Source organism: Paralichthys olivaceus, chromosome 9 (assembly GCF_024713975.1).
Source record: "Paralichthys olivaceus isolate ysfri-2021 chromosome 9, ASM2471397v2, whole genome shotgun sequence".
Taxonomy (NCBI): Eukaryota; Metazoa; Chordata; class Actinopteri; order Pleuronectiformes; family Paralichthyidae; genus Paralichthys; species Paralichthys olivaceus.
In genome coordinates, this window is record NC_091101.1 from 21,016,701 (window position 1) to 21,029,499 (window position 12,799).

At 42.1% G+C, this 12,799-nt stretch overlaps 1 protein-coding gene across 3 annotated transcripts in view; it reads right to left on the reverse strand.

Moving 5' to 3' along the window:
- The window catches only part of slit3 (slit homolog 3 (Drosophila)), a 222,165-nt gene that overhangs the window by 88,232 nt on the left and 121,134 nt on the right, over positions 1-12,799 (reverse strand). Inside the window, exons 5-6 of one of the 3 annotated variants that reach the window (XM_020082225.2) lie at positions 12,453-12,524; positions 1,184-1,255 (exon numbers count right to left, since the gene is read on the reverse strand). In XM_020082225.2, the coding sequence (XP_019937784.2) occupies positions 1,184-1,255; positions 12,453-12,524 (144 nt within the window). Of the gene's footprint in view, positions 1-1,183; positions 1,256-1,437; positions 1,838-12,452; positions 12,525-12,799 lie in introns of those variants that run through there. The other 2 variants (XM_020082233.2, XM_020082240.2) reach the window with 2 other exon arrangements.

A 12,799-nucleotide genomic window follows, 5' to 3' on the forward strand; every position in this document is an offset into this window, starting at 1 on the left:
ACGAATACGACTTGCCAACAACCCTTCAGAAAAATGACCCAATGCTTGTGCCAAGCAAAGAAATCATTTTTTGTTCACTTCTTTTTGTCTTTTTGACACGTTAACCTACATATGCTGTGTTTTATCACAATATAAATTATCTGATGGCTAAGTTGTTGCAATGAGTTGGGGGTTAGATGCACAATGCACACTGAAGCAGAGCATCTACTTCTGTGCAAGAACAAATGCCACTGACACACACAGACACACACGCGCATGCATGCACGCACACATACACACAGACATCTGTGCACAATGATGCAGATGTAGATACGGTGGAAACCTTTCCCAGAACAACCCGGCAGTGCACCGTTGCCAGTCACACCTCTGGAGCATAGTGACAAATGAGCAGCTCTAAAAATGTAGACAGATCAGACACACAAACTTCCACACAGACACACACACAGAGACACACACTGAGCTACACACACATACTCAGCTACACACACACACACACAATCACATACACAGCTGGAAGCAAACACGCTATACATCATTAACGTGTTCCTATATGCAGAGGAAGTCACCAACATGCATTAACACATGGTGCAGGGAAAACGCAAACCACAGCAGGTGGCAGATACAGTTTATTCCACTCTCCCTCTGCTTGTGTGTGGGTGTGTGTACTTTCAGAATATTGTAAGTCAAGGACGATGTGCTGCTGAATGAACAAGTATGCTACACTTTATCTTTTATCCAATGCACACATGTACTTCACACCGAAACATTAAAAGAAACTTAATCCTCTCACAAAAAGCGTTGTCAAGTTGAGGATTTTCTTATTTTCAAGAGAAACAGCAGATTTGAATCAAGAGAAAGATAAAAAGATGAGATAGAAAAGTAGATTAAGGGTAAAGAACGAGGGATGACATGCAACTAACAGAGACAAAGAGAGCAGAGGAGAGGGAAGATGTGAATCTTTACAGGAAAGGAAAAAGCAGCGTGAAGAGATAAGGAACAGAATGAGACAGAAAACAATGCTGACAGTCAGAGAAGAGGACAGATCCCTGCTTCACAGACGGCTCATGAGACGGAGGAGAGAGGAGAAGAAGAGACTGATGAGAAGAAGAGGCAGAGGAGGAGGAGGAGGAGGAGAGAGATGGAGCAGTCAGAGTGAGCAGACCAGGGTTTTGTCTCTACTTACAGTATCTCCAGATCGCGCAGTGCCCGGAAAGCTCCATCTTCGATGCAGCTGATGTGGTTGCTGTCCAGTTGCCTGCACCATGCACGCACACACACAGGCACGCACACACACACACACACAGATGGGAGACAGAGATGGGAGAGTGTCAGGCGCAAGTCGGCAGGGTCCCGCTCAGCTGGGGGGGAGGGACTAACAGAAGATGGGCTCCGAGAATGTGTGTGTGTGTGTCTGTGGGGGTGTGTGTGAGGTGATACCTCGGTAGTGGGCTTAAGATAGCAGGTGGGAGATCCTGGCTTTAACTCTTTCCCACACACACACACTCACACACAAACAGCACAGGGAAACCCAGTCCAGACGAAGGCACAGAAGTGAAGTCTCTCACCTCAGTGCTGATATGGCCAGCCCTGAGGAGAGGAGCGGAGGAAAAGGAGAGTGCGAGAGAGGAGACCGGTGCGCTGAAGTGGCCTGTCTGGCATCAGCCTATCACCTCCCTTCCTTGCTGTACGCCCAGCGCACACTGGCCACCGGGAGAGAGAGGGACGAGAGAGGTAGTCTCACTGAAGGAGAGAGCGAGCAAGCCGTAGCTACTAAAGCCCACCCTGCTTGTCTGTTCTGTAAATATTAATTGCATTTTCTCCTCTCCCACTCCTCCTCTCCCATCCTCCTCCTCCACCTCCCCATGTCCTCTTTTATTCTTTTTTTTCTCTCTCTGTAGTGAAAGAGGGAGTAATTTCATTACATTAGGCCAGCCAATCCATTAAGGGCCTTTTACCGGCTCTGTCACTGAAACAATTTCATTAAAAGGAAAGCCTCCGTAAATCAACCTACAGTCACGACTATGCCGCTTTTTCCTCTTCTCCGTCCTTCTTTCCTTCCTTCCTCTCTCTCACTCTCTCTCTCTCCGACCCCCCCCTCCCTGGCTTGCTGGTCGCCTCGTTCTCCAGACTCCCAGGTGCACCCTGTGCCCCTCCATCATCCACCAGCTTTGCGTTTACTTTAATCTGCTCAGGTCTAGGTATTCAAACCCCCACCCTCTCGCCAGCGTCCATCCCTCCATCCATGAACCCAACAACCCTGAAACCTCTACTTCTCCCTCTCTTTCCCTCCCTCTCTCCCTCCTTCTTATCCATTCATCCATCTGTCTCTCCTCCCCCTCTCTACTACTTCTTCTGATGAATGTATTGCAGATGGAAAGACAAAAAGGGCAGACAAGCGTCTTCTTGGATTTTTGTCTTTCACTCACGAAAAAGGATGAGCGGCATTCAGCCTGTTGAACACACAGAATCATAGGAACAGGTAAATGATCGCCAGCAGTTAAAGTTGACTTTTAGAAAGTAAAGACAGAGAAATGTCATTTTTTAACTAAACAAATTAAGTAAGGAGAAAAAAGAGTAGAGAGAGAGATGAGACTTCTCCAGATGTGCCTTCACTGACTCTGCCACACACACACACACACACACACACACAGCTGCCATCTTCTCTCCAGACACTATAAGCATATCACTTCACCCTAACGTTCTCCTCCTTGTCCCCTTCCCATCTCATTTCTCTTTCACTGGAGCCCTCCATCCTTAATCCCTTTTTTCTTTGACTTTCCTCCTCTCCTTTTCTTTTTTTATCCCCTTATTTACAAGCGTCCATCTTCTCCATTGTTCATGTTTTCTTCCTCTCCCCATTCATAATCTATTTTTTTTCTCCCTCTAGGAGTCCGTTGTCTCCTCTCATGTGTGATTTCCCTTCACCTTTTGTCCTCTCACATTCCCGTCTATCCATCGCTAATCCACTTTTTCGCCCTGTTTTCTTTCATCAGCCTTTTAAATCTTCTTTTCTTCTCCTCCACATATAGCCAAGGTCTCTGCTTTGCACTCTGCAGCACCTGTTGTATCAGTCATGTCAGCTTTTTAACCCTGAGGAAGGTTCTTCCCAAAATGGGCTGTGTTTTCCTGTAGGGCAACAAAAATTGCATCTGGGCTTCAGGAGCAACATATTCTTTGGTTTGTTTTTATATGTGCAGATAAGTGTGGGTGTGTGAGAGGAATATGATGGATAACTCCTCAGAGTGTCTGTAAAGTGTAGTTACTGGTACACCACGAGCGTACTGCAATATGAAGCCGCATTGTAAGCAGCCGCTGGTCAGAGAAAAGCTCCAGAGCTGTGGCTTCAGACAAGATCATGTGGAAAAACATATTAGAAAAAGGTGGAAATGATTATCTTATTAGAGTTATTTGACCTCCTGAAACGTATTGACGATGACAGTAACATAGTGACAACACCCATGAAAAGCCACAATACTGTGATCGTGCTTGGCTGAATCCTATGTTTTGATTTTTTTACATTTTCTCCTTGCTGGAGAAGTTTAGGTTCATGGAAAGCGGTCCCCTGCGCAGCGGAGCAAAGCACATTTTTCATGTATTTCTGCTTGATATTGACCAGATGGTGGTGGTTAACAATTGGCATGAGTTCAGTTTGGACTGAAGACAGTAAATATCAAACAACTCTGTGCCCACAGGCCAGGTTTGGCTCGCAACATAATTATTTTCAGCTCTCCAAAGGATCCTGGAGACTGAGGAGTTGTTTTGATCTGCTTTGATGCAATGCAGTTATATTTTAGAGGTGACTGAGAGATAAGTTCTTTACCGCCTTCCCATGCTGTGCTTGATTAATTGAGCACAGTTTGTACTGATGGGATCATCAGTGTGGAGGACTAAACAACCACTCTGTTGTGAAACAGTGGAGAAGACGGGTTTGTTGGGTTCACACTCTTGTCAAAAGCAGAGTTCTGCATCTATGATTCTTCTTTTTCTTATTAGGCTACTTGTTGGAAGAAAGCTGTGAGTGTGAGCATCTGTTAAATGACTGGACTCTAAAATATGTCTGTTTATAATACCAGCATATGGCTTTGCCATATTTGCATTTAATGTAATTAAAAGTCTTGTTTTTTGTTGGAGGATGGCAAACTGATTCACAGCCTGATCAGCCATATGGAGAAGAATGACACTGCCAAAGTTTACTGTCATTATTAAAGCCACTTCATTTTCAGTAATGTTTTTCCTGCAACTCAGACCATGATGTATTTGGATGAGGCTGAGTCATTACAAAGAACAAATAAATCAATTACGGTCACTGGTATTTACATCCGTGGATAATTTGTGTGTATTAAATTAATATTAAAAGCTAGTGCAGGAAGTAGTGCATCCTTAATGCAACAACAGAAAACAGGGCGTAGAGGTTGGGGTGGGGGAGGAGGATGCAGTACATGAAGAAGATCGGTGGTTTGATTCCCCTGCTCCTCCAGTCTGTGGGCAGTATTTTCCTTTGGCAAGACTCTGAACTTAAGTCAGTGTGAATGATGAGTGATAAAAAGGTGCTGCACACATAGAGGTGCGGTATAGATGTGCGTGAATGGGTGAATGTAACTTGTACGTTAAAGTGCTTTGAACGGACGATCTTTCACCTTAACCAAGTGTTTCAGTTATCTTAGCCATGGTTTATCTGGTTTATCTTGTTGTTTAGGTGATTCAAGTTTTTCCGAGTAGAGACGTTCAAATCTTTATTTGTGTCGTCTGTCTCACAATCTGAATGTTCCACTCATGAATCATTAAAACGAGGTTGGGGGTTTCCCACCAGCTAACACGGTTTTATCTGTACTGATTATCATCCTAACATCGTCTGGAGGGCCTGATGTCAGGCAAGAGGGCGGTTCACCCAGGACAGAATCCCAGTCCATCACAGGGCTGACATATAGAAACAACCTACGCTCACATTCACATCTATAAGCAAGTTTTAGGACTGTGGGAGGAAGCTGGAAAACCCAGGTCGACACGGGGGAGAACATGGAAACTCTACACATGTAAGGCACTTGTCAGTTTGGCAGGTTTGAACCCAGAACAGTGTTAACCCTAGCTTGTGTGTTGATGATTTGGAGAAACCTCACACTTTTCATTTTCTAAGAATCAAGAATATGCACCTCATCTTTCATCCGCATCCACAGTAAACGATTCCGTCCTCTGTGATATGATTAGATTCCTCTGACAGCTTTGTTCACCATGATTAGCACTGACATGATTGGTATGAATCAGGGATGAGGGTGTACTTTGTGTGTCTGTGTGGGTATAAGTGGTCTTTATCTTTGAATGTGTTGAATTCACAGCCCTAGTGTGTACCTCCCTGTGTCCACATTACATTATTACAGGGGGGTAGAACAGGTGCCCGAAATATAATTCCCTTCCATAGAATTAGTGTGTTTAATCATGTCTATCATGAAGCCTATTGGCAGTTTGATTCAAAGCATCCCATCGCTCCAGATGGTACCAGAGGGGAGCGTGCACGTGCGCACACACACACACACACACACACACACACACACAGCTTTTCCAATTCAAAAAATTATTATAAAAATTTGAATTAAAAAAGAGTTTTTGAAAAGTGTTTCCTTCCCTTCTACCTGATGCAGGACATTTTTAATACATAACAAAATGATGGAGACATTTTGTAAAAAACATTTAGTGTAGCTTCATTTATTAAAACATTAATTATTTTTATTTGATATTTTATTAATTCAAGTGGCACATGTTTATACAGTTTATGGTCAAATGTGCCAAAATCTTCCAACTTTTCAAAAAGCCTTTGATGAGCAAAGCAAAACAGTTTGTTGATAATAACTTTGGAAACTACTCTACAATCTAATTGTGGGATCAAACTTTCCTAATTAAAAATGTATAGCTACAATAATTTGCGCTACATAATAATATAGCATAATGTTATTGGTGTCTTTTTTCACTCGTAATATGTTCAAATTTTCTAATGTTTCAAGTAGAAACTATATGCTGCTCAAAGGAAATTTTACTTCTTGAAAACATCTTGTGACCAAATCATGTAAAGTATTATTTGCTTCTGCACATTTGCACAAATTTTAAAGTAAGTAATGTAACTGCAAAATAGCAGCCATCACTTTGACACTTCCAGGTCTATAGAGGGAACCAATCTCTTGTCTTCTGTGATAGAAACAGGTCAACAAAGATGAGTGAACCCAGGTCACTGAGGGGTGAATTGAATGAAGACAAAAAGTGAATGATGGAAGAAATGAGAATGTGAATTATTGAGAGGTGAAAGGATTGAAAGAAAAACCGTAGGGATGAGAATGATAGAAGTTAGACGACCAAGGAAGGAAGTTTGAGACACAGAGGAAGACAATGGGGAAAAATAAGGTATTAAAAAAAATTGTCAGCCAACTGGAGAGAGGAAAGCCACGACACAAAAGAGAAGAAGACAAGAAGGAAGAAAACAAAATATTGAATGTGCTTGGATGGAAAGAAAAAGTGAAAAGTAAAAGACTGAACGATGAAGGAACAGTGACTTCATCAAGATCAAAGTTCACCAAAATGTCAAAGTGATCATCTGTCTCTGCCATTAAAAATCATTTACATTCTCTATTTCTCCTGGTTTTCTTTCTATCTAAATGAAAACATTGTGACACTAACACACATACAAGAGAGACGACTGATTCAGGTTTGCTGGTCTGTAGATTTATTTCCACGAGCTAAGGCTGCTGATGAGGGATTAATGGAGGGTGGAGGGACATCAGCAATGGCTTCCACTTCATGTGGCCTTAATGCAGTAAATAAGTATTTGAACAATGAAATGTTTTGACTTGCAAATGTTGAGTCTGGTTTTAATGATGTTCAAGGGCACATGAAGCCATAATTATTAGTCCATGTTGACTGTGCTCTGGACTGAGGTTGCCTCATGCAGTCAAGGATACAAGTGGCTAATTTGTCAAAGTGAATATAACCTTAAATTAACTTTAAATGGATTTATGATTTTTGTAACTTCATTGGCCACAAAGGACATCAAAACATTTATCTGATCTTAAAGTTTAATTTAAATGAAAAAAAAAAGCAAATCAACAAAACTCTAAAATCAAATCTACTCTTGTCTGCAATATAAACTAACCATGAGTCTTATGTTGTCTTTTCCAATATGTGAAACTGAATTGCAAATCATATCACTGTGATGAAAATACAACTGCTGTCCTCTTTAATATGTTACAATTCAGATGAAGCTATTGACTTTTCCTTCGTCCAGTCTTGGCTGGTCACAACCTTAATGAATTGGCTACATCCTGCAATTTAAAGAAGTGCATGGCGGTTTGTGTCGGGTAAAGAAAAATTGGAATCTGATTCAGGGAAGCTGGTGTCTTCATTCTTCTTCCCTAATCTCCTGGCGAGACCCAGTATTCTTGGTGAGGGAAGATTTGACTGAATGATAGTTGTGCATTAGTGTTGTGGGTGTCACCTTGGTTTAAAGAGTTGATGCTCTCAAACGTATACTAATTATTCATTATTTTATATATATATACAGTATATATATGACTCTATTGTCCACTGTTGGAATTGTGGTAAACATACATACAACTGAAGGTGAGCATCTGCAATGACAAAGACACACAAGAATGCAGGTCAGAAACGTGTGTTTCTGTGTGTGGTATGTGTATACGTGTGCATGCAGCCTGACACAATGTTCTCACCTCCCTCTACGGCCCTGTTGTCATAATTCAAACAAACGGCCGTCCTGCATTGCATTGTGGGTAGAGAAGCGTGAAGCATGGAGGCGTTTTACGAGGGTGAAGAGAGAGGACCAGATGACAGGAGGGAGAAAGGTTAAGAAATAAAGCCATGGGGTGGGTTCCTTTTTTGTTCCTCACAATAATGAACAGTGAGTTTGTGCTGCTGAAGATATTACACATCACGTTCTCTGAACACACTCTACCAAACCACCTGCAGGTGCTGTGAGTGTCGACGCTGAGCATGGGTGGACCCGGTGGGAGAAATGAATTAAATTTTATCACAATAAAAAGTGGGTGAGAGAGCGAGAAGGCGGGCAGATGGAAAACAAGGTACAATATGAGGACGTGATGGCTGCACAAGATAAAAAGCGTGTCTGTGTGGGCACTGAGGTGTAATGTGAGGGCATATGAAACAGCTGTAGCTTATCTGATGTGTCCATGCTCCTCTGTAATCCAACTACAGACATGAGTGACTCACACATGCTGTGATTTTAGCGTGACCACGACTGTACACACATGCACTATCTGACCGTAGTTATCTCCGCTTCTCTGTCACTGCATTAGAGTGGCTCACTACTGGACACTGTAGCGTTATCTTTATATTAGTCTGAAGGAACAGGTTTAAATAGTGGTCTGATGAATTACGTGTATTTGTGTTGAATCGTTCCCTTTAGATTTATGTTTTATTTTGTGTTATCTTTGAAGGATGCAGAAAAGAAAGCCTTGATTTATTGACCAATCATCACCTTAATGGGTTAAGATCAGTAAATGTTGGTTGAGGTTTAAAAAATTTGAATACTTTCCTCTGATGGCGTTAAGTCTCTGTCTACAAAAGCAATGTGAACAGAAACTACTGCCGCAGCACCACCTCACTACACAGTTTCTCATTACTGTGTAGTATTTAGCTGTTTTTTAGGTTTTAAGCTGGAGTGGTTGGTCGGTGGTTGTTCATCACGGTTACAAAGTGACTCAGAAGCTAACGTGAGGTGGAGCAGAAAGTCCTGCAGAAGTAACGGATGAGCAATTCAAGGCCTTTAGACCATTTGGAATAATCTAAACACGAAGAAATCATTAAACTTAAGTTCAGTGCTGCTTCCACCAACTTCCTTTTTCTCATGACGTGGGTGTTGGTGCGAAAGGTCAGTTTCATGAGGATGGAGAGTTTTCTCATTGCTCTTTAAGAGTTAAATTGTGATTCGTCAATTCCTGTGCGGCGGAGGAAACCTGCCTCACACTGTGTGCACGCTACTCCGGCAGTTCAAAGGGGGATCGGGCATTTATCCCGGCTGCATCCTGACTTTTTGATGAGCTCAAGAGCAATAGAAGAAATGTTTTAGATGCCAAACACACCCAAATGCACAGGAGTGGTTAATAAGATGACTTTTCTGACAACGCCAGACACGACATAATAAAACAAGACAAGACACGACAAGATTAGATTATAGAAAATATGATTAGAAAAAAAGTTGGATGGGATGTAAGCATTCAGAATGTGATATCGATACAACCATAAAACACAAAGCATGTCTGATACAGGAATTTTGGCACAGTGCTTTCTATCCATTCCAACTCTACATTTTGCCTCTATCATCTGTGGTTTGACTGACAGGTTGAGTTTAGGGGGATGACAGGACCAGCAGTCAGCACAATGTATAGCCGAGCTCACGCGTACACACACAAACACCTACACACAGATGTATGGCATATACCTGTCTCCTTAGGTTAGTGGATGACTACAGTAATCGTTTTTGCCAGGTTCTTGGCAGTTTCAGCAGAGCAGTCAATCTGAGAGCAGGGTCGAAAGTGTCTGTGAGTACGCGTGTGCATGTGTGTGTGTGAAAGAAGTGCAAGAAATGGCCAACAGTGCTGTGGTAGCCACTATGTAGCATGAAAGGGGACAACTGAGAGCGAGAGATAGAGACCCTCTGAGAAACATGGCGAGTGAGACGGAAAGGGAGAAGGACAGAGATGGAGAGTGACCGAGAGAGGTGAAGAGGCGGTGAGAGAGACAGAGGAGGAGGTGAGGGCGAGCGGGGGGGGGGGGGGGGGGGGGGGGGGGGGGGGATGAAGCGAGAGGCAGAGGGAGCTGAATGAGAAAGTCAATGCTGTGTCCACAAGGGACAGAATGTCTTGACGTTTTTTTTTTTTTATCTGTGGTATAATGGAGGGCTGAAGCCTTTTACTGCAGGAGTCACCTTGTGTAATGGAGGGATGGATGGATGGATTGAGAGGAAAAAGTGAGGGATGGAAGTTAATGAATGGGGCTGGTTGGTGGGAGATGCAAATGGAGGGATGTTGAAAAAGAGAAAAAATACAAAAAGGAAATTGAAGGAGAGAGAAAAGTGACCTAGAGGGAAAGAGATGGAGACAAACTGCTGAGAGAGAAATAAAAGAATAATGGATGAAAGGAAAGATAGAGAACAAGAGAATGATGAAAAGTGGAGGAAAGAGACACAACTTGAGGGGTTGAAAGGGGTGATGAGAAAAAAACAAGATGAAAAAGTGAAGGAAAGTTGATTGGACGGGAGGAGAAACAAGAGGAAGATGAGGAGGATAGAAAAGAGGAGAAGGAGGAGGCATCGCAAAACGTCAAAAAGAGAGAGGGAAAAATGAATGGTCTTTAAATGCCTGATTCTCCCATGATTCACTTTGTGTGTCAAAGCAATTTAGTGTGAAACATTTTAACGAGGGCAGGGACATCTTGATTAATGCAACTTTATAGCTTTGGCAAAAAGTGAAGAGTTGTTTTGAAACATTGAGGCTGGTGTTAAAAGGTAAAGAGGCGGGGTGCAGCACTGCAGAGTGGAGATGTGCAAACTTCAGAACTCAAAGTGAATGCGCTCAGAGGGACAACGACAGGACACTCACACCAGGCTGTGCTCAGGCGTAAATGTCTGTTAAATTAGAGCGATGCTCTAGATGCAATTTTCCAAATTGGACCGGGCCACAGAGAAATCTAACCAAGTCAGACAGGAATTCAGTTTTTTGTTTCCGAACCTGACCCGAGCCTGATGTTTTCCCAGATTACAGGCACATACAGTTCAAAATAAATGGTAGCCCAGTCAACCTGAACCCAATCCAAACCCAAAGTCATTCCTAACTGTTTGCCTGCCCGGCCCTGATGAGCTTGGATCAGGTATCCACGCTCTCAGAAGAAAACCTTCCACACGCAGCAAACCTTCCCAGGATGAAACTCATTGACATCATCAACACTTACGTTGCTGTGACGTCACAACCTGTAATATATGATGTGATACGTTCTGCTCCTGGGTCACATTTGGAATAGATCTTATGAAATACTGTGAGTGAGTCTGAGGTCAGAGGTGTAAGGTTGTGCAGAGCGATTAGAGTCTCCATGCTGTTCAAAAACTCATGGTTAAATTTCATTCTTTAGTCCGTGAAGACGTGAAGAACAGCAGAGAAAATAAATCTGCACAACGACCATTTAGCATCGTGTTCTGGAGCTTTTGATCATATCTTCTGATCTGAAGAAAGTATAACATACGACAAATTCAGCTGCATGGAATCAAATTTGCTCCATCTTTGCATCAGTGATGATTCATTTACTTTTTGAGTTAAAGTCCATTATTGTGAACTCTTTACCTTATTGTATTTATTCAGTGTAGATGCAGTCTCGTCTATTTGATTTGCATTTCAATGAAAACACCACAAAGGGCAATCTAAATATAATAAGAATTCAATCACCCTCTCACTCTCTGTCTCTCCTCTCATCTTCTTTCTTTCTATCTCATTTAGCCAAAGAATATAGTTTGCTTTTTTTTCTTCTGTCGTTCAGCAGCTCTGGTGCTTGTGGAGCATCCAGAGTGATGGGTTATTATCTTTTTGAATCTTGTAGTTATTATGCTCTGCTCTGTTTTTCTGTTCCATCCTCCCTCCCCCTCCTCTGTCATGTCAGTCATGACTGAAAAAAACCCAACAGAACTAACAAAAGGAGGATTTCTTGAGCAAATCTGGAGTTTGTTTCAATCCAAGCTTTATCGTTAACAAACTTGAACTTAAAACTCTTTTATTGTATATTTTCTGTCCTTTTCTACCTGAACCCGTTTGGACCTCTCTCGCAGTGAGGACATGTGTATCCCCGGGAGTCTGTCCAGAATTTTCCTATGCGGCATCAGCCAGGATTGATCGGCTGTTATTGATGAGAGAACGCATTGATTAGGCAGCCTATTGATTAGACTATTGGTGATTAGGACATCATGAATAAATGACAGGTCGGTATTGAACGCTTGATGCCAGGATAAAACCTCTCTGGACAGGAAGAGATGAGGAGAAAAAAAAGGGAATATTGGAGAAATGCAACACTTACAGGTTCAGCTTTCCTCTATGTTCCCCTCTTAAGAAGCTCTTATAGTTGGAAAACTGTTCTGCTATAGAACATTATTAAGAGCTAAATAATTGGTCTGGTTTCCAGGCAACCTCATTTCGCAGACATTTCCCAAAAATTCAGACATACGTAGGTGGTATGAAAAGAAACTTTAGGATCTCAATGGCAAGGTAAATGGAGTTATTTGGGTTTGAATAATGTTTGTCTGTAAAAAAAAAAAAGTATTTTAGAATGAAACTGTATAAAATGTTTTGCATTAAAAAGGTTTGTGTGAGAGGGTTTAAAAGGGAAAATGGAAGTTTCAGAAATAGAAACAGAAAAAGAGAAGGGACAGAAAAAAAGGGAGTAATTGTTCTTACAGGTTCTTGACATTGGTGATTCCTCTGAAAGCTTTCCTGGGAACCGCCTGAATCTGGTTCTCACTGAGGTCTCTGGAGAGAGAGAGAGAGCAAACGACATAAGACATTAGTTGAGGTATACCAAGCACTCAAAGACGTACAGAGAGAGACGATAAACAAAACCACAAACGTGATCTATGCCACACAGACACACACAGACACACACACGATAGACAATTACAGAACAAAGGCAGAGAGGGAGAAAGAGATTGAGTGAGGGAGAGAGAGAAAGGATGACATGACATTTATGAACAGTGGAACAATTTGGACCAAAGAGCTTCAAAGACACAGGGAAATATCAGAGCTAA